The sequence below is a fragment of the Colobus angolensis genome, unplaced genomic scaffold, assembly GCF_000951035.1.
Source record: "Colobus angolensis palliatus isolate OR3802 unplaced genomic scaffold, Cang.pa_1.0 Scaffold205, whole genome shotgun sequence".
NCBI lineage: Eukaryota > Metazoa > Chordata > Mammalia > Primates > Cercopithecidae > Colobus > Colobus angolensis.
Window position 1 is genome coordinate 281,505 of NW_012115211.1, and position 25,711 is coordinate 307,215.

General features: G+C 42.4%; 1 protein-coding gene across 2 annotated transcripts in view; it reads right to left on the minus strand.

Annotated features, from left to right (window-relative positions):
* Nucleotides 1-3,460: 3,460 nt before the first annotated feature.
* UVRAG (UV radiation resistance associated) overlaps nt 3,461-25,711 on the minus strand; it is a 333,543-nt gene continuing 311,292 nt past the window's right edge. For both annotated transcript variants that reach the window (XM_011942003.1, XM_011942004.1), the window contains exon 15: nt 3,461-5,398. In XM_011942003.1, the coding sequence (XP_011797393.1) occupies nt 4,696-5,398 (703 nt within the window). In that variant the 3' untranslated portion in view covers nt 3,461-4,695. The remainder of the gene's footprint in view (nt 5,399-25,711) is intronic.

Here is a 25,711-nt window from a genome sequence, read left to right on the forward strand (position 1 = left end):
CTTCAAAGCAGCAGAGCTGCAGAGAGGTGAACAGGGGCCACAGGACATTCAGAATCTAGCTTCTAAAGAAGAGATGCTGGCTGCACTCTGAACTACACAGTAAAAACCCAGATTTATTCAATATGTACCTGTATTAGTCCATTTTTGTGTTGCTGTAAAGGAATACCAGAGGCTGGGTGATTTATGAAGGAAAGATGTTTAATGGGCTCACGATTCTGCAGGCTGTATAATCATGGTGCCAACATTTGCTCAGCTTCCGGGCAGGCTTCAGAAAGCTTACATTCATGGCAGAAGTCGACGGGGTGTCAGCACGTCACGTGGCAAGAGCGATAGCAGGAGACAAAAGGGAGATCCCAGGCTTTTTTTTTTTTTTTTTTTTTTTGAGACGGAGTCTTGCTCTGTCGCCCAGACTGGAGTGCAGTGGCGGGATCTCAGCTCACTGCAAGCTCCGCCTCCCGGGTTCACGCCATTCTCCTGCCTCAGCCTCCGGAGTAGCTGGGACTACAGGCGCCCGCCACCACGCCCGGCTAGTTTTTTGTATTTTTTAGTAGAGACGGGGTTTCACTGTGTTAGCCAGGATGGTCTCGATCTCCTGACCTCATGATCCGCCCGTCTCGGCCTCCCAAAGTGCTGGGATTACAGGCTTGAGCCACCGCGCCCGGCCTCTTTTTTTTTTTTGATACAGAGTCTCACTTTGCTGCCCAGGCTGGAGTGCAGTGGCACGATCTCGGCTCACTGCAACTTCCGCCTCCCCAGTTCAAGCGATTCTCTTGCCTCAGCCTCCCGAATAGCTGGGACTACAGGCAGCTGCCACCATGCCCGGCTAATTTTTTGTATTTTTAGTAGAGACGGCGTTTCACCGTGTTAGCCAGGATGGTCTCGAGGCAGATCCTAGACTCTTTTAAACAACCAGATCCTGGCTGAACTGAGAACTCACTTATCATCATAGGGATGGTACTAAGCCATTCATGAGGGGTCTGCTCCCATGATCCAATCACATCCCACCAGTCTCCACCTCCGACATGCCGAATCACACTTCAACATGAGATTTGGAGACAAACATCCCAACCATATCATTCCCTGAAAATACTAGGGACAGAGGGGTGCATCTCTTTTTCAGATACAGATTTTTTTTGTTTTTTGTTTTCCAAACACAAAGGAAAGATGATTAAATAGACTCAAGCAAGTATCACTGGAGTCCAGCCTGAAACTAGCTGCAAGTCATAAGTCAGATCTAACCAAGTTACTCTTTTGCTTCAAGTCTGCAAAGGGTACCTACCAGTTGCCTACTGGATTCATCCAAATCTCTTTATTTGGCATCTTAAGTCCTTCCAAATGGCCTATAACTCAGTTTCCCCTTTTGCCCTTCCTCACACGCATTCAGGCCCCAAGCACAGCACGCTCCCTGCTGTTTTCCAAGCTCACACCCAAGGCCTTGGCTCTGGGCCTGTGCCCATGCTGTTCTCTCTACCCACAGTGTGAAATCTTACATCTCTTTAATCTGCATCACTTCCATGAATCTTTCCTGACCCTTGAGTGACAATTAACAGCTTTGCCTGCATTCCATAGAATGGCTGTACATCTCTCCATCACAGAATTTAGCACACTGAATTAACAGCTAACATACCTGTGCACCCCACTAGAGAACATGGCAGAGGTCAAGGTTTATTCATCTCTTTATTAACCTTGTTTAGCCCAGTCCCTTACACACATGTGGAGAGAGAGAGAGTGTGTGTGAGCGTGTGAGAGCAAGTGTGCTCGATAAATGCTGGCTCTTTAAGAACAAGGTTTTCGTGGTTAACCCAGCTTCAATATGAAATTCAAAACAATGAAGACAGGACTCAAACATAGCAGGGAAATAATATACACTTTTAACTCTCAAAATAAATACTAATCAATTTTATTGTATAAATACAGATGCTGAGTTTTCTTCCAGTTACCAACAGATCAGTTTCACATGCCATTTATTATTCGTGGTGGTTTAAAAAATTATTTAAATAACTGGTTAGATCAGGATAAATGGGCACCATCAGAACTGCTAAAAAATATATAGCTGGGTACAATCTTCCAAAACTAATATTCTGAGGGGAAAAAATCTCTGGAATTTCTAGAGTGGTTAAGGGGATGTGAAGAGAAAAAACACAATCAAATATTCATTTGATAACATTTGCCGGCTGTTTAAAAGCGTCTCGGCTGTATGAAAACTGAAAGGGTTCTTAGCAGCTCAGAAATAGATAGTAATCAGTTTCCAATTCAACTTACATCTTCCAAGCAAACTTAATTTTCTTAGTGATTTACAAAACTTATTTAAAAGGTTAGGAGATAATAACTAATCCCATGTTTTGTCCCCAGCCACTTTAAACAGGGGCCAAACTAACTCTACTTTGGAAAACGTCGAACAGTTATTCCAGGAGACGGATAATCCCATAGGTTCTACCCAGGTCATGGCAGAAACTGCAGACATCAAACAAGTTCAAATGAAAACCCCAAATTCAAACTAAATGAACCCAAACCTAAGTGGTGTTTTGAGGCGTCACCACAGGGCCGTGTGGGTCAAGACAAATGTGTAAGTACCCAGCAATCAGCTCCGAGCAGCCTGATGACATTCAAGAGCAGGGCTCCCCGTGGTGCAGTGAAAAGCCATGAAGCCCAGAATCACCCAGGGAGTCTGCACAGCAGTGGGGGGCACTGACGGGTGGACCTGAGTCCAGGCTCTCCTGGCTGTGTGGACCTGAGATGGACACTGTAACCATGGCGAGTCCTGCTCCTCGGTGGGGCCAGAGCCAGGCTGGATGCCTTGCAACCCAATGTACCTACTTTGAGTTTGGTTTGCCATTTAAGTCCATCCCACATCTGGGGCAAGCCTAAGTCCCACAGGGTTGACCTTCCATTCTGCAATCCTAACACTGCCCCTCAGAACCTTTTTTTTTTTTTGTAAATGTTACTTCCCTGGAGGGCCCCGCAGCATGTGCATATCCACGATGCTGTCTGTCTGCACCCTCACTGACTCTAAAATGAGCAACAGACAGTACACTGCAGAGAAGCTCCTGCTCCATGTGAAGGAGCCCCACCTCTTCATGTGGAGTAAGATGGGCTTCTGCAGATCCAGTTAAAGCTTTCGACTGCCCGAGAGTTGGGTTTATCTGCGATGTAGTCATCCTGAGTTCTCTACATGGAAAACAACAATATAGCTATTAAACTTGAGCCCAGGAATGCTTGGACACAATATAAAGTGACTGTGAGGCTCGTGAGTGAAGCTGTCATGCAGGACAAATGCGGCGACTGGAGTGTATACCTGTCAAGTGTTTGTGCTGCTATATACAATACGTAAACTGAAGGAAGTCAACAGCCTCCGCTTAGGTAGACATGGCTCTTGTTCAGGCTAGTCCTGTCATGACGTGACACACGGAGACGTAGGTTCAAAAGGAATTTCCAAGCTGGGAAAAAAAATCAGATCGGGTGAAGTAAACTCAATTTTTATTCTTCTATATAATACATGGATATATGGATAAATTTTCCTTTAAAGAGTTTGCAACCCTGAGGCAATGTCCTTGGGTACATAACGTATAAAGCAACACCAAATGAAATCTAAATGCAGGAATGACAACTGGACTTCGAAACATAATTTAATATTCATCAAATTGCACACATACCAATAGTATTCGATGTCTCGTCTAGCTTCTTAATCCAACTATCTCAACTGCCTTGCAGTTTGCCTACCAGACACCCTCTCTACATACATTCTGTCATGTGAATGCCAACCTTCTAACTGAAATTTAATAAATTAACATGGGATTTACATCAAGGGATTTTTGTCTGATGAGTGCATTACCAGAAAGCATGCCTAGTTCCTCACCACAGAATCTGCCCACATAAAAACTTTGGCCCCCACGGGGCATGAGATGGCATCTGACTGCAGTAACCTCGAGGTCCTTGAGGGTCCCCTGGGATCCACTGGAAGTTTTTTATCTAATCTGAGGGCCACATTAAGGGTATGGCAGAGGTGGAGGAAAGGCCATAGCTGGTTAGAAGAGATGGAACGTCATGGCTACTTGGTTACAGAACCAGTGAATCTGATGTCCTGTTTTCAGGACGCATGGCCCATTCATGGAGAAGATGGGGCGACAGTAGGGTCTAAAGGTGGACTGTGGTACGTGGGGGCAGGGAGAGGGACAGATGGGCCTGGGTGTAAGGAGACCACTATGCTGCTTCTTCATCTACCTCACGGATGGCCACAGACCTTTCAGTACATGATGGAAATCTATTTCTGAATATTCCATTTTCCCAAAGTTTTACAAACCATGGTGAGGGCAAATGCTTATGCGAAACTAAGGGTGAATTCATTATATTATTTATATATTATCATCTTCCCTCTGAGGATAACATAGAAGGGTAAATAAAAAGCAGACAAATAGCTAAAAGGTGACTCAAGCTGTAAGCTCTTTCAACTAGAGGGTGATTTTTGCTTTAAAATAATCATCAGGCCCGAAAAGCAAATCTTGAAAGCAAAATCTAACTTTGGCCCACTGATAACAATGATCCTGAGTCCCTCCTTCATTCCCAAAGTCTGTTTTTCCGAGGAATATCCTCCATTAATATTCATTTTGTGTCATCATTATTACAAAGGGTTAAGTGCAGCTTTCACTTCATTTTAGGCAGAGCTTCTGCCCCGGTCCTACTGTCGACCTGCTCACTTCATTTCTCGGAACTCCTGCGTGGCCGGCGGAAGCTGGACACGTTTTCATTCAGTGCGTAGATCCTTCGGGAGAACTCTTCAAATTCTCCCAGAACCTGTTCGTCACACTCTACTGCCACAGCACTGTCCACCGGGATGCAGTTAAATGCTTCTAGCTGATCGCCTGAGGTGAAACCTGTGGCTTCCAGCCCGATGATTTCTTCCGCTTGCTCCACAGTACAGCAGAGCTCAGCTTCTGAGACTGGGTGGAACTCGCCTGGAAGCTGGACACGGGCAGGCCCGGCCTGCTCGCCGGGTAGGAAAGTGCCATTGACTGTGGCCTGGTGCTCGGAGGTGGCTTCTCCTTGTTCTTGGCTAGGGCGCACATTCACATGGCCTCCGTTTAAGCTGTCAACTAGATCCTCTCCTTTTTTCTTGTTTTCTTTGGAGAAGTCCAAGGAGGTGTCCAAGGAGGAGGAGAGAGATGTTATCTTTCTCTCGGCCTCTCCCACGGAGGTGACAGTGGTCACAGGCTGGGCTAATGCTGCGTTGTAACTGGGAGGAGGGGTTTTGTACTGAAGTCTCTCATTCTCAGAGCTGGCCCGTTTTCGATGTCCTTTGTCTGGTGAAGGGATCCCCCCAGAGAAGCCTACATCTGCAACCCCAAATACGGAGCTTTGTCTCTTAGGAACAGGGATTGCACTGGAGGTGTGATGTCTGTCACTAGAAGAGAAACAAAAACAAGAAGTTACTTTCTACTTCAGAACTCGGTGTAAGCCTTCTGGATCCAGAGACAGGAAACAGCATACTTAGGTCTGAGCTAATAAAAATAGGTAAGAATCAATCTTAGACTATAGTTATTGCAGTGTGTGAATGCAAAAAACAACATGAGGTATGTGGGTCCAACTTTGGGAGCTTCCTTCCAGCAGGATACAGACACAATGCAATATATTTAGGGAAGACGGCCCAAGGCGGGGCGGGGAACAGAAACCTTGTCCTATGGGGAAGAGGTGAAGTAACTGGACAGGCTGGATCTGGCAAGAAAAACATGTGAAGGATGTAACCAACTTCGTATTTCTGAAAGGCTATCCATAATTTCATTCTTGTTTTTAGTGCAATTCAATTCTTATTTTAGCTTTGAAAAGCAGGCATCCTCATCTGGCAGAGAAGTTACATGACTTGCCCACGCTCAGTGAGGCAGCGACAAGGCGAGACTAAGATCTGTGACTCATGATTTTATGACCAACAACCTTGCCAACACTCAAATGCTAACAAATGCTAACCACCTTGCATTAGTGAACTGGCAGAGAGAGAGAGAGGTTGAAGTCAAGGTGACATTTTAAAAATTAAAAAAAAATTTTTTGAGGGGTTCCTTTTTTTTTTTTTAAAAAAAATGAAAAACTACCTTGGAAAATACATTCTTTGATGGGGCGAGCCACACACATGTTTTACAATACTTGGTCTGCAGTGCCATCTTTTGAATCTGAGTTTCTTCTCAGGAGGGTATCTTTGGGCCAGCAATAATAATCATTATTCAGTTATACAAACTTTATAATTTCTGAAGTAATTTCCTATACATCATTTCACTTAGTCTTTACCAAAACTCTACAGAGAAAGCAGGGTAAAGTTAAGTCTGAAATAATAAATAATAATCAGTTAATGGAAATAGAGTATCTACATCCTGGAAATGATGGCTATGTTATACACTATGCTAGCTCTAGACATTCTTGTATGTGGATGAAATTAGCTTCAATACAACCATATGAATAGACTGGATCCAGAGGCAGAGGGAGGTGCACACAGATCATTTGACTTGCGTGCTTCAGATGAGGAAACATGCACAGAGGGTTAAGTGGCTTGCAGAAGGGCAACCACCAGGCAGGGGTAGAGGCAGAACTTGAAACTACACACACCCAACAAATAGTTCCCATATGTGCTTGGCCTTGGGGCAGGGAGACAGATGCAAGACCAGTAGGCCCTGCCTCCAAGGAGCTACCAATCCTGAAGGAGAAAGACATTCCTCATTATTCAAATAATACATTTTCAAATCACAATAGCAAGAAGTGCCCTAGAAAAGAAGAGATCTGGGATTTCTTCCACTTGTTTCTATAGCCACAAGCCCTGGCCACAGCTCCCTGCTCTCTCTCCTCTCAGACTGTTTCTGACGCAGGATTATACCTGCAGTCTCAGACACCCAAGCAAGGGTTATTCTTGGGAAGGGGCAACCACACAGCTTCTAATCCTTGGGTCCATCAGGCTCCTCTGCCTGGCTGTGAGTACTGGTGCCAGGAGAGATTTCATAATTAGGGGTGGTAACCGAGGTGCATATAGAACTAGGCAAGTAGACTAGTAAATTACAGTTTTTAGTTCTCAAGAAAAACAAAACAGAGCAAAATCTGCTGGCCTCGATCTAGGTTTATAGTTAATATGTTGTCAAAACTCCCAATAATTGGGTAAGCTACACATTTCTGCAAACCTTGTTTTTACTCTACCACTTGCTGACCGTGTCCCTCTCTGAATGATCTTGCAGGCTGACTACGTACTCAAACCAAAAGAGAACATCAGCAGCACTTCAGTATACAGTCTATTCTGTGCAGACAAGCCTAGCTTTCATTTGCCAGCCCAGCCCACAAGGGGTGGAAGCACCAGGTGGAGCAGCCTGGAACACTGAAGGTGATTTGTTGGTGTGTGGCTAGAGCCAGGTGCTTAACCCCTCATGCTGCAACCCTGTGCTGCCATCCTCCCGCTCCTACCCCCACCCCAGGCATCCTGCTCTGCTGCTCTGTGGGGCTCCCGGTGGGCTGATAAAAGGCAGGGCATGAGAAACAGGCCTGGGGCACACCCAGCAGTGCTTGCCACACAAGAGGAACAAGGTGTTTGTAGCCCTCATTGATTCTGAGACGCTCTAAAACTTCTCTACTTCGTACAACAGAAAAGTAATGAGGTGTGACAACCCCCACTGCCCCACCTCGCCAACTACAATGCGAAGGGCACGACCATTTTCCTGACCGTCAATAATGTTCTGAGCCCCATGGAAGATGCGCTGCCCACACAGCCCTCGAGTGTCCTGTGAGGAAGATAGCAGGTGATGGGTCATGTGGTTTGTTCAAGGCTGAAGAATCACATCTGAACTAGATTCCATCTGACTCCAGGGCCCATCCTATCTATTGTGTCCCACATGGGAACACAACATTTGCTAAGTGCCAAAGACATAGTACACATCAAGCTAAGTGCCTTCTCATTTGCCCACAAACTCTAAGATGGTATGTTATTCCTATTTTCATGGATGGACCCCAAGGCTTTGAGAGGTGGGAACTTTGGTATTTTCTGACATCCTGATTTTGTGACATTCTTCTCCAGTTCCCTTGGATCTGTATGAAAACTCAGGTAATGGTAGTATCAGATTCAAATTGGAAAATCCAAGTACCAGTAAAAGGTTCTCTCTCTCTCTTCGTTTTTTCATTTTTAAATTTTTTTAATTTTCTAAATTAAAAAAAAAAGTTTTTTATAGACAAAGTCTCACTCTGTTGCTCAGGTTAGAGTGCACTGGTGTGATCACAGCTCACTGCAGCCTCAACTCCTGGCCTCAAGGGATCCTCCCACCTCAGTCTCCCAAGTAGCTGAGACTACAGGTGTGTGCTACCATGCCCGGTTAATGTTTTTTAGTTTTAATTTTTTTTTAGAGACAGGGTCTCATCATCTTGCACACACTGGTCTCCAATTCCTGGGCTCAAGTGATCCTCTTGCCTTGGCCTCCCAAAATATTGGGATTACAGGTGTGAGCCACAGGTCCCAGCCAAAATGTTCTCTCTTAAGAATGGTAAGGAAATTAGTTATTTTTGGAAAGATAATGAAGTCTACATATCTAAGGTTTACCTTTTTATCACCACATTTTTCCCTCCATTTTTAGTTATATGAGATTAAACCTTTCAAAAATTTTTATTACAGCTTTTCTTACGATCTTAGAAAAGTTGAACAAGAAAAGGCATTTTCTCGATGCCTCTGGGCCACAGATATGAACATGTATTACTGAGCGATGACGCAGTAAGGGGACTACAGGATGTTCAGTGGGTCTGGAGCTAAGTCTGGCACGGGTTCTTCGATTCCCCTCTGGTGCTGAGGGCAGCTGAGTCAGTGCCCCTGCCTGCAGTGGCCGCTCTACCCTTTTCTTAGTTTGCTGTGTTCTTGCAAAGCAGATATCCTGAAAGTTGTGTGCAAAGTATGAGTAAACAGGATTTCAGTGGCGGGCCAGGAGCTGTCCTGGGCATAACATGCTTTATTTATTATATGAGTTTGGTAACATAGTTTTGGCTGTTCAGAATTGAGTTTTTTATTACTTCCAGGATTCCCAGCTACATTCCAAATTTTTAAGATAGCCAAGCTCCAAACAGTTGAAGTATCAAATGATTACATTAAACACGCATGTATTTTTAGTTATTACAATAGTTTTACTCACAGGAAAACTAAAAATATGTTAACTATATATATAAAAAAAAAAACTCACAAGTCTATTACCCATCAAACAACTGCTATTAATTTTGGGTATTTTCCTTTCAGACTTTGATTTTAAATATGTGCGCTGAATTTTTAAAGAAATCCTATGGGTTAGGTGTGGCAGCTCACACCTGTCATCCCAGCACTGTAGGAGGACTGCTTGAACCCAGGAGTGAGACCAGCCTGGGCCACATAGGGAGACCCTGTCTCTACAAAAAATTAAAAAATTAGCTGGGTACGGTGGTGAGCACCTATAGTCCCACCAACTGTGTGCTGAGGTGGGAGGATTGCATGAGCCTGGGTTGCAGTGAGCTGTGAACACACCACTGCACTTTAGCCTGGGCGACAGAGCAAGACCCTGTCTCAAAAAAAAAAAAAAAAAAGGAAACAAGAAAGAAACACTAAAGCCGTGTTTCTGGTATATACAGAATTCTACGTCCTACTGTTGGATGCTATTAAAACCTCCTGGTAAGCAGAATTCTAAATGGCTGCTTCACTGAATGGACTATCATAATTTACTTAATTATTCCCTTACTTTTGTAGATTTAGGATGTTTCTGAGCCTTTACTATTAAAAACAAACTGCTGTGAGCATCTCTGTATAAAAACATACTGCAGAGATTTTTCATAAAATAATTTTGATTTTATATTTAACAGAAGGTTTTGAGAAAGACCCTTCATTCATATTTTAGTATAAGATAAAGAAATAAGAGTATTTTTATCTCTACTCTTGCCTAAAGAGAGAAAGGTAGGAATTAAAAAGGCAAATAATAGTTCAAAACAGAATATTCAGGAGGTTTCAAGATTCTTTGATGACAGTCTGGCTTCATGACTATTTCACCTAGATGAAGAGGTTGAAACTCACAGATTTACTAATTATATGACCAATTTTTAAAGGCTGTTGACAATTTACTCATCAAATGCAATTAGTACATTATTTATGTTGTGATGAAAAACTTACAGGGAGCCTCTACCCTTAGACAACCAAAAGCAAAAACGTGTGCTTTCTGGGAGGTGTGGACGTATCAGGAAACATGGTAGCTTTTCTTTGTTGTCTGCTCCCACCAAGGGGCCCCGTGTGTTTGGAGGCACTAGAATTGCGGGTGCAGAGCCTGAGGTTCAAGCAACTGGACCGAGTCTGCCAGTTCACTGCACACATTCTTCTCACCAGCCATTTCCCATGAGTGGCTGTCTCTTCCAGCTGGGCTTAGCTCCAAACTGGAAACATGACATCTGGGCTTTAATGTTGCAATTAAAAGGAATTTATTAAAAAACAACAACCCAAAGATATCATAATTGCAAATTTACTAGGCTATAGTTTAGTGAAACACAGTATAGCTTGTTGACTAATTGAACCACACCAGAGACTGTTAAATTACTTAATAAACCTTTTGCCATAAGTAAAAAAGGATTTCCTGAGGTCACAAACAATGGCACAATGAGGGAGAAGCCAAGTGGCCTGGAGTTTAGATGTCAAGGAGGACAGTCTAGTTTCAGTTTGGCTTCTTTGGATCAAGTTTTCTCTGAGCTCTCTAAATTAAAATGATTAATTTGTTTCTCATTCTGTGAGTCCTTATTTATTGCTATCAACTACCTTTTCTCATCTCTTCAGCTCTAGAGACAGTAGTGACAAGAAGGACTATTCAAAGACCTGGATTCTACTCCTAGCTCTGCCACTATGATCCCATCTATATGGAGTTACAACTTAAGGTCACATTCATTTATTAGTTGTATCAGTGGTCCTCAATCTTTTTGGCACCAGGTACCCATTGCATGGAAGACAACTCTCCTGTGGACTTGGGGGTGGGGATATGAAACTGCCACCTCAGATCATCAGGCGTTAGATTCTCATAAGGAGCAAACAACCTAGATCCCTCACACGTACAGTTCACAACAGGGTTTGTGCTCCTATGAGAATCTAATACCATGGCTAATCTGATGGGAGGCAGAGCTCAGGGGGTAATGCCTGCTCACCCCCATCGCCTCCTGCTGTGCGGCCTGGTTCTTAACAGGCCACATACGGGTGAAAGTCTGCGGTCCAGGGGTTGGACACCCCTGAGTTATATGACTGTGGGCATATTTAATGACTATTTATAAAATAGATCATTGGATTAAATAAGGATTAAATAAAATAATGTGCTTAAAATTGTTGGCAGGATGCCTGGCATAGACACTGTTGTCAGTAGTAGTTGTATCTGTGGTTGCTGTCATTATAATTCATTTCAGTGGGCCTCAAATTCCAAGTATTATTCTCCTTTTACTGTTTCTCTTATACAGCATACTGTTTCAAGCAGGAACAAACAGAACTCCTCCCACCTACCTTCCCACACCTCCAGGAAGCTAGCTGCAAGAAGCAAATGAAGAAGTATGGTGCTGGGCGTGGTGGCTTATGTCTGTAGTAGTCCCAGCACTTTGGGAGGCTGAGGTGGGAGGATCACTTGAGCCCAGGAGGTTGAGGTTGCAGTGAGCTATGATCACGTTACTGCATTCCAGCTTGGACGAAGGTAAGACCCCTACCTCAAAAAAAAAAAAAAAAAAAAAAAAGGCTGGGTGTGGTGGCTCACGCCTGTAATCCCAGCACTTTGGGAGGCCAAGGTCGGTGGATCACCTGAGGTCAGGAGTTCAAGATCAGCCTGGCCAACAAGGCCAAAGCCCCATTGCTACTAAAAATACAAAAATTAGCCTGGCTTCATGGTGGGCACCTGTAATCCCAGTTGCATGGGAGGCTGAGGCAGGAGAATCTCTTGAACCCAGGAGGTGGAGGTTGCAGTGAACCAAGATTGCAGCCCTGCACTCCAACCTGGGCAACAGAGTGAGACTCTGTCTCAAAAAAAAAAAAAGGAAGAAAAAAGAAAAAAGAAAAAAAGTATAAAAGAGATTTGGAGAAAAAGATCCAAATCAATCAACAGATTTAATCTGTTCAATGTGAAACACAATTGTAGTTTTTTTTTCTTTTTTTCTTGGGGACATGAGGTGGGGAAAGCTTTGAATGAAGTCGAAATGCTCAAAATTCCTCTGTTTACATGATCTACCTACTGCTTAGGGACTATAAGAACTTCCCAGAATCCTTTGAGGTACATTCCAATTGTCCCCAAACCCCTGATGCAGCCTTTTTCTGCATGAATTTAGCTTCAGGGAGAGAGAATTTTTGTAAGAGGGAGAAATTCTCTATTTCTCTGACTATAATGAGGAAGACCATATGCAGCACTTTTATAACCATTATATAAATACCTTGCCATGAAGCCAACCCAGGAACTGGTAGAGCCCAGTTTCCTCTACTTCACCATCCTTGCCCCATCATTTCCCTCTCCTCTTCCTCTTGGTTTTACTGTCTGAAGCTATAGCCTCCTTTTACAGAAAAGAGATTGGGAAAGAGAGAACAAGTTAAGAAAGCACCAGTCCAAAATGTGATTCCCATTTCCACATCTCCCATAGGTAACATGCCAGAGCTCCACATGCAGCGCCATCGTTAGGAGACACGAGACATTGAGGGTACACCTCACAGCTCCCAGCCTAGGTTTCCTCTTCTGTAAAATGGTTATATCTACCCAATAGTTATTGCAGTAAGGATTTAATGAGATATACAAGTAAAATTCTTAGTACCAGGAATAAGTACCCAATAAATTATTAATAATAATAAAACAATGGCAACTAAAATTTATAAAGTGCTACTGATTAAACACTCTGTTAACAGCTTTATACATGGTCTCAATTAATCCTTATGACATCTCTATGAAGTATTACGAACATCATCCTCATTTTACAGATGAAGAAACTGAAGCACAGAGGTTAGGTAACTTGACCAAGGTCATGAAGCCACTGGGTAGAAATATGTGATTTAACCAAGCTGGTCTGCCTAACTGTTAATTTCCTTCTCTTTCCCAGTCCCTAGGATCTTAAGTTTTTTATTGTCACCAAAACATCTACATTTGATCTCTACTTCTATTTGAGGACAGGGTGAGAATGAGAATAATTTTTAGGTTAAGTGGATTGGTTTATTTTCTTTCTCTTCTCTTCCTGCCTACATTAAGTTTGTGTTGCTCTTTTGACTTTCTAAGACTTATTATACTGTTAGGCATTCTAAGCATCAGCTATGAGCAGAAATAAATTCTGCCATGAATTGATGTAAATGTGGAAACTTATGGGAAAATGAAATATAGAAAGCATGTAAAGATTTACCACATCAAGAGAGTTCTTGAAGCTGGGGTGAGGTTTTAACCATTTGAAACATTTTTTTTTCCTAATCATCTTTCAGATTCACTTGTACTTGTTTTATCTGTCTACAACCAGGTCCCACACTGTAAAGTATGAGGACAGAGTACAATTCACAATCTCAAATATGTGTCTTTCCCTCCCTACAAAATGTTTCCTCTGAGGGACATTACTAGATCACAGCTTGTCAAAATACTAAATCTTGATTGTCTGGCTCCTGGCCAAAATCTACAGCTACAACTCAGTGGAATAAGAATACTTAAAAAGAAAAAAAAAACAAAAAAAAACTTTTAAACAACTTTTGATCTTCTTCTTTCTCCCCCCTTGTAGCAATCTATGACCTCACGGCAGTGAGACCTTTACATGGAGGTGTTTAAGTTGGTTGATGGCCACTAGAAATGTTTGAAGTTCTAGGTACTACTCTGCGCCAATACCATGTCAACTGTGTTAAAAAGCAATAATAGTTTCTCACCTTCTTACAGATTACTGCTCAAATAATGCAGAGCAATGACAGGCTTGTACAGAGTGCCAAAAGCAGGTTGCCAAGGCAAAGCTGAGGTGGAATTACGTCTTTTGGCAGCTAAGAAATTATGACATAAAGTTAGTTTTTTTTCAAAAAAAAAACCTCCATAAATTAAGCTACTATCCTTTTTTCAAAATTCAGCAAAGGTTGGGATTTATCCTTCTTCTTTCCCTCTCTCAGATCAAGCAGGAGCTCAGAACCTCCTTTAGGGAAAGCCAAATTTAACAGCTAGATCTTATCTCCCAGGAGGTAGCTGGGGGTTAATAGTTTTAAGCATGCAGTCTCCAGGCCACAGGCAAGCAATCCAAAGGCCTCTCACCATTACCAGATAAGTATAAGTACTTAATCTTTGCCCTGGATGTTAACAAAAACACGAAACAAAATAAAAATAGAAACAATATTGGGCCAAAAGCACAGGCTGAAATCTGTGCCAATGGTCACTTTTCCCCTGGGCTTCGCCTGGAAGGTTTCCTGCCAAAGTCTGACTAAATAAAAACAGAGTATAAAAAGGTATAACTGAACAAGGCAGCCTTTGGATTTTATTTAAACTGAGTAGTGATGGAAAGATGAATTGGTGAAAGAGAAAGTTCCATAGGCAAAGGACAAAATAAGCAAGCTGAAGAAATCCAGTTCCCCAGGCTTTGTGATGTGATGTCTTGGCCATCAGGCCTCCGTGGCCCAGCTTGGGCCAGTGGACAGAGGATGAGGGGGTGCCTATTGCCCAGAGCCCAACTGGAGGCCAGCTCAGGCTCCAGGCTGAGCTCCATGGCATCAGAGAATACACAGTGATCCTCCAGGGAGACAAAGAGAGGTCCTGGGAGGGGTCAAGTCAACCACTTCACTCATCAGCTTTCACTTTAAGAAATCATCATACATATTAATATACTAAAATCACAGTCAGGCAACCAACATTATGAGGACTGTAAAATGGTCTGTAGAAACAGACAGAGCCCATCTTGATGTCATTTATATAGGGCTTAAGTAACATCCTACACGAGAACATGGAAAGAACAGGAAAGAGATGCCAGGAATGATGCCTGGGGACCCCTCAGAGTGTCTGGACAGCACTTGAGACTTGGGAATAATAAACTGTTTATGCTGAAAACCAGGGAAAAATTTTTTAAAAACCTCTACCTTTGCCAGGGAAACCAGAGGAACAACAATCTCACAGAACCCAGCCCCAGAAGAAACTCGATAGGGAAATTAAAACCCTGGTCAGAGAATGTTTTCAGAATTTAAAAACTAGACTTGGAAGGGAGCTAAAGGATGCATTAGACTCCCAGGACCAGTGACAGAATCTGTGAGATGAAGTCTTTGAAAGATACGGCTAACGGTGACCTACTGTCAGCTCTCTAATAAACTCTCACATGAACCAAACTGTGAGGGTTTAGTTGTTTGTTATTTCAAAAGAAAAACGATAGCTCTGCCACCATTTCCAGAGATGCTGGAGGCCTTGGGCAGAAGTGCTTGAGTTACAATTAGCTGCCATTTTATTACTGTTTAGTAAGAGACTGGGACTCTAGAGATGACATCTTGGTAACCTTGTCTTTTGTAGTCCCCTATACTCCTGAAGGAGGTGGAGTATAACACAAATTAATTGGGCCGGGCGCAGTGGTTCACGCCTGTAATCCCAGCACTTTGGGAGGCCAAGATGGGCAGACCACGAGGTCAGGAGATCGAGACCATCCTGGCTAAAACGGTGAAACCCCGTCTCTACTAAAAATACAAAAATTAGCCGGGTGCAGTGGCGGGTGTCTGTAGTCCCAGCTACACGGGAGGCTGAGGCAGGAGAATGGCGTGAACCTGGGAGGCGGAGCTTGCAGTGAGTGGAGATCGAGTCACTGCACTCCAGCCTGGGCAACAGAGTGAGACTCCATCTCAAAAAAAAAAAAAAATAAAAAAATAAATAAAAAATAAATTAAAAAAAGAAATTGATTTACCCCCTTATTCAAATACATACTCGGTGTCTACTATACACTAGGTGCTGCGCTAGACTCTGGGGCTATAATAATAATTGGAAAAAGGCCATGGTTCATGTTTTCATGGAATTTATTGTCTAGTGAGAGAAGACAGACAAGTATCACAGAATCACAGACATCAATGTCAAACAACCACCTCTGACCCGTGCTACGCAGAGAGGACACGGGCTCAAAGAGCTTGTAGCAGAGATCTGGCCCAGACAGAAAAAGCAAAGATTAGAAGGGCTAATAGAGTTCTTTATCAGGTAAAGAATGGGTTGGTGAGGAGAGTATCTTCCAGGCAGCAGGAACAGCATTTGCTAAGACCTTTTGTCAAGAAAGATAACAATGTTTGAAGACCCAAAAGGTCAATGAGTGAAGAGTTCTATGGTAGAAGATAAAACTGAGGAGTAAAACAAAGTCTAGACCATGCAGCGGTCACAAGCCATGTTTAGAACTTTCAGGCAAAGGAGAGAGGGGGAGAGGGAGAGAGAGAGAGAGAGAGAGAGAGAGAGAGAGAGAGAGAGAGTGTCAGAGGTGTGTGGGGGGAGGGGGTGAGAGAGAGAGAGAGAGATTTACACTTTGGAAAGTGCATTCTGGCTGCAGCTGGAGAGCAGACTGGACTGGAGGGGCCAGAGTGGATGGTGGGAGACTGCAGGCTGTGCAGTAGTACAGGTGAAAGGTAATGGAGGCATACATCAGAATGGAAATGTACACACATAGACAAACAGAAATAGCAGGAGAAATTGGCAGGAGTTGCCAGAGTTGGATATAAGGGTGAGGAAGGAAAGGAGGAACCAAGGTTTCTGCCTGGCGTCCTGGCTAGTGTAAAATAATGGAAAGTGGTTCCATTTGCAGAAAGCAAAGAGCATATCACAACTGGGATGGAAGACTGGTAGAAAAATGCATGGGCACGTAGAATGTGCTGTGAAAATGTACAGGAGGCAATTTCTGATATCAGAACTTATCTCCACTAAGAATAAAGTAAGAGAAAAAAGGGCCCAGGACTGAGCCTTTAGGAGCTCCAGCTTTTTGTGATGAGGTAGAGGAAGAGGAGCCTTCAAATGAGGTAAGAAGGAGCATTCAGAGAGGAATGAAGAAAACCAGGAGAAGGCTGTAATAACAAGATTCCTTTTCTGGAATCACCAGATGCTAAATGATCCCTTGTGTAAAATACTTTATTCTTAACTAGTTGTAGGAGAGGTTGTCCATGTAATGGTTAAAGCAGGACTTCTAAAACTACTCTGCCTAGGCTCCAATCTTAGCTCTTCCACTTGATGGCTGTGTCACATTAAGTTATTTAACCCCTCAGTTCCTCAGTTCCCTCATTTCTAAGATGGGAGAAGTTAGTGGGTCCTAATTCACAGGGTGGTGTCAGGATTAAATGAGTTAACTGAATAATATATTCAAAGTGCTTTGGAAGAGTACCTGCTTTGCAGTAATAGTCACTTGATATTAGCTATAATGATATTAACTATTATTATACATTGCTATCCATTAAGAGAAGAATTACAGAATAAACATAATATAAAATGATCTTTAAACTCTTTAAAATTAAAACAGGGAATTTCCTCAGATGGATCCAGAGGCTAAAACAAAACAAAACACAGGGAATTATATCTAAGTCGAGCTTAAGCCCAAAGGTCACAGTTGGGCAGGGTGGCTCATGCCTACAGTCCCAGCACTTTGGGAGGCAGAGGTGGGGGGATCACTTGAGCCCAGGAGTTCGAGGTTGCAGTGAGCTATGATAGCGCCATTGCACTCCAGCCTGAGCAACACAGCGAGATACTGTCTCAAAACAAACAAACAAAAAACACCTCCCACGCCTGGCACCCAAGGTCATACTGAGGCAGGCAGTGCTCATTTCTAATGCTGCCAACACTTACCAGCTTTTGATGGACAAAGACCATATCGCTAAGCCTTCTTGAAACTTAGTGCAGTGCATTCGATCCAGAAGGATACTTACTTACTGACACTTATCAACATATGCTAAAGCAGTGGTCCCCAACCTTTTTGGCCCCAGGGACTGGTTTCATGGAAGACAATTTCTCCATGGGTCGTGGGCAGGGGGCTGGTTTCAGGATGAAACTATTCCATCTCAGATCATCAGGCATTAGCTTCTCACAAGGAACACACAACCTAGATCCCCCACATGTGCAGTTCACAATAGAGTTTGTGCTCCTATGAGAATCTAATGCTGCAGCTGATCTGATAGGAGGCGGAGTTCAGGGGTAACGTTCACTCGCCCCCATTCACCTCCTGCTGTGAGGCCTGGTTCCTAACAGGATATGGACTGCTACAGGTACACGGCCAAGGGTTGGGGACCCCAGTGCTAATGAATGCCTACTGAAAAACACTGCTTTTTTAGTGTGCATATCCCAGTGGCTTTCGTACTAATTCCCTCTCCAATTCATTTAAGTATGCCCATCTTCTAAAACCCAATTGAAGTCCTAACTGTGTGTGTGTGTTTTTTTTTTTTTTGAGATGGAGTCTCGCTCTTTTTGCCCAGGCTTGAGTGCAGTTGTGGGTGCAATCTTGGCTCACTGCAACCTCCGCCTCCCATTTTCAAGTGATTCTCGTGCCTTGGCCTCACGAGTAGCTGGGATTACAGGCATGCACTACCACGCCCAGCTAATTTTTGTATTTTTAGTAGAGATGGGGTTTCTCCATGTTGGTTAGGCTGGTCTTGAACTCCTGACCTCAAGTGACCCACCCACCTTGGCCTCCCAAAGTGCTGGGATTACAGGTGTGAGCTACCACGCCCGGCCGCATTCATTTTTTTTTTTGAGATGGAGTTTTGCTCTTGTTGCCCAGGCTAAAGTGCAATGGCACAATCTTGGCTCGCTGCAACTTCCGCCTGCTGGGTTCAAGCGATTCTCCTGTCTCAGCCTCCCAAGTAGCTTGGATTACAGGTGTGTGCCACCACGCCCGGCTAATTTTTTGTATTAATAGAGATGGGTTTTCACCATGTTGGTCAGGCTGGTCTGGAACTCCTGACCTCAGGTGATCCACCCGCCTCAGCCTCCCAAAGTGCTGGGATTACAAGCGTGAGCCACCACGCCCAGCCCTCATTCATTTTTTAACTCATTTCTTTAACTCCTTCATTCATTCTTTCTTCTTTAACCATGCCAATCTAAAGTGATCTCTGAACTCTGAAGGTAGTACTTATTATTTTACCATCCAACTGATGCTTAATGTTGCATCATTTGCATTTTCAACACATATTTCAGACATTACTGAAACCCACATTTCATTGCCTGACAGTTTTCGAGGCTCTGGAAATAAAGAGATGTATAAAATAAGATTCCTATCATTAAGGAGTTCCCACTCTAGTAGAGAAGACAGAGAGTAAACCAATAACCAGAACACCATGGTGCTTTGAATACAATACACACTTTGTATATTACAATGAAGAAGGCAATCAGTAATCAGTGGAAAGACTCATCAGAGGAGGTTGTACTTGACTGGCACCCTGAAGGATAAGTGGGAGCTAACCAGGCAATGTATGTGTGTGTTGGGGGTGGGGTAGAGCAAGAAATGAAGGGACGCGCATTTAAGGCAGAATAAAATACTGTATTTGTGTGCAGTCCAACTTGGAGCCAAGTCTTGTAAACAGCATATGGGAGGGATCTAGTCTTTGTTTCTGGAAACTCACTCTTCTGCTTTCCAATATAACTTAGTACAGAGCACACAGATATTCAGTGAATATACTTGTTTTATGTATAAATGAATTTAATTAGTTGTGTGCAAAAGGAAACATTTAGGTGATGTTTTCTGGCAATGTGCTGAGAAAAACAGAACTGCCTCAATATACTGTTATAGTAAATCTAAATGATGAAATACTACGTAGCCATTAAAAATGATGCTAAAAAGTTTTAAAGGGCATTGATAAAATACTTAAGACATTATGGTATACAAAAAAGCTGTAAGGACTGTGCTGTCCACTATGACCACTAGGAACTGGTTGCTGGAACTTGAAATGTGGTTAGTCTGACTTGAGATATGCTATAAGTATAAACTGGATTTAGAAGGCTTGGTATGAAAAAAGAGAATGTAAAATATTTATTAATCATCTTTAAAATGTTGATTACATGTCTAAAAGACATTTTGGATACACAACTTGGATTTTATTTGAATTAAATAAAATATATTATTAAAATTAGCTTACCTGTTTATTTTTAGCTTTTTAAAAATGTGACTTCCAGAATATTTAAATTTATATGTATGGCTCATATTATATTTCTATTGAAAAGTGCTGGTACAGATGGTAAGATCTGAATTAGAAAAGAAACACAAGGAAAACTGACTAACACAACAGTGATTTTTTTGTGCCTGAATTATGGAGCTATTGTTTCCCTTCTGTATATTTTTACAACTTCCAAATTTTATTCATCGAGCACATACTACTTTATAATCAAAAGGAGTAAACAGAAATAAAGAAGACCCAAGTAAAAACAATGGGAAAAGAGATCTCAATTTGGTTCAGAGACTTGGTTGCTGGAGTCAGGGAGAGGTGGGGCCGGGATACCCAAGTGCCTTTCTGTCGCCAGTAGAGGGTTAGTGCACAAAGGATGTTGGCCAGCTGTTCTCCATCCTGACAGGAGGCAGAAAAAAGTGGAAATGGGTGTTAACCGCAGGAGGGGGCCTGTAAGTTAAATGTAGGGAGGAATTTCCTGAAGTGAGGGTGTTTAAACTCTGGAATGAGTTATGGAAGAAGCCTGGTCCCCTAAGGTCTTTTAAAATACTACGGATGCCCATATGCCTTGTGTGTTCCTGTCTAGAGGCAAGGAGATGACTCGTCAAGGTTCTTCTGAAACAGCTATCTTAGAGTAAATAACTCCAATAAAACTTTCTTTTTCATTTAGTTTTGACTAGGCTTAACTTTTCAATATTAGGGGTGCTGGCCTGCAAGAAATGCTCTCAAAAGCAAGCCTATCTGATATAGCTACCTTAAGTAGGACTCTTGAGACTTCAAAGGCAATATTATTTGATCTAAATTTAAAAACCAACGTCAGCTAGACAACATGTTTTTTACTTCCCTAGAGGGTCATCTGCCAGATTTCAGTTCTGAATTCAGCATAAGGATGATGGACAGAAGGGAAGAGGGTAGATCTGTTTCTAAAAAGTGAGGCTTTGTAAAGATTTAAATACTAGATACTGCCTCATTTTCAAGGGTAAGTGGTTTGGCGTAAAAGCAGAACTACCATATCATTACTTGATTTTAAGGAAAGTAGATTGGCTCACTTATTTTAAATTTTCATGATTCTCAGTTTACTGAAAACACATTTTCCTAAAATGTGTCAAATTTCTTAGGTATTTTCTTCTTCTAATACTTTTATTTAAAGCTATAGCTTGATTCTATTTACCAAAAGGAGCAGAAGACTACATTATAAATAGGTCAGCAGAAGGACTATTTGGATATTTTACCACTAAAGTGAGATGGCCTCACATAAAGCCACGAGTTACTTCTCCCAACATTAAACACTGGTGTTTGTTAAACACTAAAGTACTCTGGAGAAATATTCTAGCATGCTGTTGAACAGCCAAAGATACTTCTCAGTGCTCCACCCTTACTAAGGTCACTGAGATGGATTCTGTCTCTTTAAAAATGGCTTGCCTGGTCCTGAAACAAAATAAGTCAGCCCAACGTTGCCCTCCATCATTGTACCAGACTACACACTAATGATGGGCCTCAGGTTGTAAGTCCCAAACGATAGCGAGAGTGAACAATGTATAGGAATATTTTTGCAAGTCATGTCCTTCAAAATTTTTAATTTGTCTTATCTATAAATTAGATTATAAACTAAATAACTGTTGACTAAGCAACGGCAGGGAAAATCTTACACTTTTGAATCTTCCTTTGTCTCCTGAACAATGCTATATGCCAAAGAGATGCTTAATGCATTGTCAAATCCAAAATAATACTTAATAATACTTTGTACAGTTCATTTTAGTTTATAAACCACTTTGACGAACATTATCTCATTTGGCCTTCAAAAACTATGGTTGGGAAATAATAGTATTATTGGGAAATAATACCACTAGTTTCCCAGTAACTGGTGATATTAACTCCATTTAAAGAACTGATATTCAGCTGGGCATGGTGGCTCACACCTGTAATCCCAGCACTTTGGGAGGCTGAGGCGGGCAGATCATGAGGTCAGGAGTTCGAGACCAGCCTGGCCAACATGGTGAAAACCCGTCTCTACTAAAAATACAAAAATTAGCTGGGCGTGGTGGTGCATGCCTATACTCGCAGCTACTTGGGAGGCTGAGGCAGGAGAATCGTGTGAACCCGGGAGGTGGAGGTAGCAGTGAGCTGAGATTGCACCACTGCACTCCAGCCTGGGTGATAGAGCGAGACTCCGTCTCAACAAAACAAAACAAAAACAAAACAAAACAAAACAACTGATACTCAAAAACAAACTCATGAAAATTAAGTGATAGAGTTGGAACTGGAACCTGTATTTTCTGATTCCCAAATCTAGTGCTCCCTCCTCTGTGTTATACTACCTTGCATGAAGGTGTTACATAGTTTAAGCTCTATAATCAGGAAAAATTAAACTTAGGATAAAAAATTCTATGAAAAAAACAGGACAGATGGCTTTGAAATCTTGCTTTTATCTTATTCTTATTCTTATTTTTTCTTGTTCAGAAAAAAGAGCATGCCATTACAGGAAGTGTTCCACAAACACTTACGGGTAAATATACTTTAGGCCACTCACCCAACCCACGTGCTTCCTTCTTCCGTGTTCCTGTTTCTCAACCAATGAAGTTGAAATGTGATCATTTTTGTTTCTTTCAGTCTTAAAGTTCTTAAATTCTTCCCAAAGTTTTATGACTTTTAGTTTCCTCCCCCTTGGAGGTAAACGGGGTAGAATAAACAACCACGAATGTTTCCACCAGGCCTGCTGCCTAATTTTGCAGTGTATCTTTCCAGCGCTCTGGATTTGACTCTGGTGGGTTTCCCTGAGGAAGGTAGGAGGCACTAGAATAGAGGTAGCACAGAGACAGGAGGGCAGGGGAAGGGCAGAGAAGGAAGAGAATGGCCATCACCCAATAAAGGGCACTGTGATATGGTAAAAAGAATATGGGATTAGGAGTCAGATAATCTGGGTTTCTGGTCCCAGTTCCATCACTTAGTATCATGTGATCTTGGCAAGTCACTTGGCACTGTGAGTCTCAGTTTTTTGGTTTGTAAAATAGTGGTCATTCTTCTTACCCAGCTACTCTCACAGGGTTCTTGCAAGCTTAAGTAAAAACACAGTAAGTTTTGCAAGTAAGAGATTTTATTATTCCTAACCTCTAATTATGGGTGAGAGTTACCTAAGAAGGCAGGTACCAAAAAAAGTTTGTAGGCAAACAGATTTGTAGGGTACTTCTCTCTAAGGCCTCAGATTGGTCTTATAAAGGACTTGGGGTAAGTGAGAGGTACCCCACTTACTTGGGGTAAGTGAGAGGTAAATTTACATGGTAAATCTTCTGTACCATTAACATACAAGACAGCAGGAGCCAAAATATGAACAAGAGCCATATTCTATACCAAGCTGTCAGATGACTATAGATATCAAAGTAAAAACACCTATAGCAAAGGATGCATTTGATTTTAAAAAGATATAGACAGTAAATACGATTCATTTATTCATTATAAAAGCTACCGCTTGTTAAGTATTACTAAGTGCTAGGCAGTATGCTAGGTACTTACATATTTAATTCTTATGACCACACTGTTAGGTAGGCACTATTACCCTCATTTTATAGGTAAAGGGATTGAGGCAGGTAGCTTAAACTTGTTTGAGGTCACAGAGGCAGTAAATGGTGGTGTTGGTATTCAAATTCATAGTCCTAGTCTTTCCACCTAACTGGGCCACTGTTTCTTAACCTACTTGGTCCTATACCCCAATCCTCACGCGGTCAAATTCTTCTTGTGCTCCAGGTCCACTCTCCACTGAAATGTTATCTCCTTAGTAAAGGCTTGTCTACACCCCTCACACCAGGAACTAAAGGGCTTCCTCTGAATGTTCAAAATAACTTACCTACTTTTCTTATAGCATGTCATACTTTTTACTTTTTTCAGTACATGTTGTTTGCTCCTATTTCACTACCTTAATTAGACTGTAAGCTCCTTGAACACAAGCTCAAGGAGCATATTCCATGAGTAGAACAGCTCAGATGGCTTCTTCATTCCCTTCTCTAGCCTCCCTGGCTTCCGTAATGCCAGGCTGGGACCACAGAGATGAGTAAGACGTGGTCCCCAGACCCAAGCTGCTCAAAAGCTAGGCAGAGAAGTGACTCTAGGCTACTGAGAGAATACATACTTATCTCTGTATCCGCCACTGTGGTGTTGAGTGAGTGAATGAATGAGGTAGGATATGAGCTGGATCTTGAAGTGAGAGCAACATGTGGATAGGGCAGAGGAAGGGGCAAGCTATTCTGGGTAGTGGGAACTTGCCTAAGTAAAGAACGGAGGTCACAAAGGAGAGTGCTATACCTGGGGGTCACAGAAAAGGTGGGGGAGTGGTGGAGGGACAAAATCGAGGCACTGTCTCAGGACCTGGATGCTGGGGCCCCATCACACAGTCCATTCACAGCAACCTCAGCACATAATCTCTTCCACTCAGTTCTAAACAATCGTCTTCCAGGCAGCCATCAGGCAGCAGCTTGCGTGCACATTCTTCAGCACCCACATCAGCCGTGCATGTGCATGTCAATCTGAGTCTCAGATCACTTTGCAGGCAATAGGAAAAGAAAAACGGGATGTTTAAATGACATTCTGGTGACTTTTAATCAAAGTATTCAAGAGCACAGATTCTAAGCTGAAATTCTGCTTTTCAAAATTGTGTTGCTTGGCAGTTACCACTAGGTTATAATCTTAGGATGAAAAAATGGGCACTCCTTTTAGAAAGACCTGGCATAAATCACTGAGAGCTGTGCCCCGTGCAACTGTGTTCATAGAAAATAGGGGTTCATTTTAGGATTAATCAGGTTGATCATTCTCATATTAGCTAAGAATTCCATAATGTGCAAGAAAAAGAATTACTTTATTAAAAGGATTTTTATGACAGCTTTTCTTTACAAAATAAAACAAAACAAGCTGTCACATAACTTTGAAGCTTACCATAAGGAGGAATTCAGTGAATGCACTGATCCTCAGCCAGTATAAAATCCTCAACACCAAAAGAACATACAGCAGTCTGCCTCCACAGGGACCAATCTGTGAATGGTAACAACCACACAGAAAATGGAAATGTTTTGCTTTACAAAAGATGTAAGAGCCTCCCTGAGGAACCTGAGTTTTTTTACCCTTTGCCCTAAGGAGCAAAGGCTTGAGAGGTAACTCCTCACTCCATGGCTGCTCTCGGAAATTCTCAGATTTCCTCTGAGACTCAAAGTGCTTGTTCCGGCTTTGTTTAGCTTTGTGACTTCCAGCCTGGCTTCCTGCCGTGATCTTCACTTGGGACTGATATGTAGCATTCATTCTGCAGTGCTTTGCATCTACTTTAGTAGCCTTTTTTACATTACAGTACCATAAAGTGGCACATTCTTGTTCACTCAGTGTTTATGTGCTTGGCACAGCTGGCACAGAGGGGCACTACATTTATAAATGTATGAGCTTGGAGCTTAATGGGTTTGCTACATCAGTGCCAGGACACCTAGATTCTAGTTTTATTGCTACAGGTTCATGGGTCAATTATGCCTGGAAAGTCAATTAATTTCTCCATACCTTAGAAGTGAGAGTTGCTGGAAATCACAGTGTTTTAGGAGGAGCAGGGCAGTCAGGTTGCAATGAGGAAGCATTTATACGTAAATAATTTGAGTAAATTGTCTACAGACATCTCAGAAGAAAAGG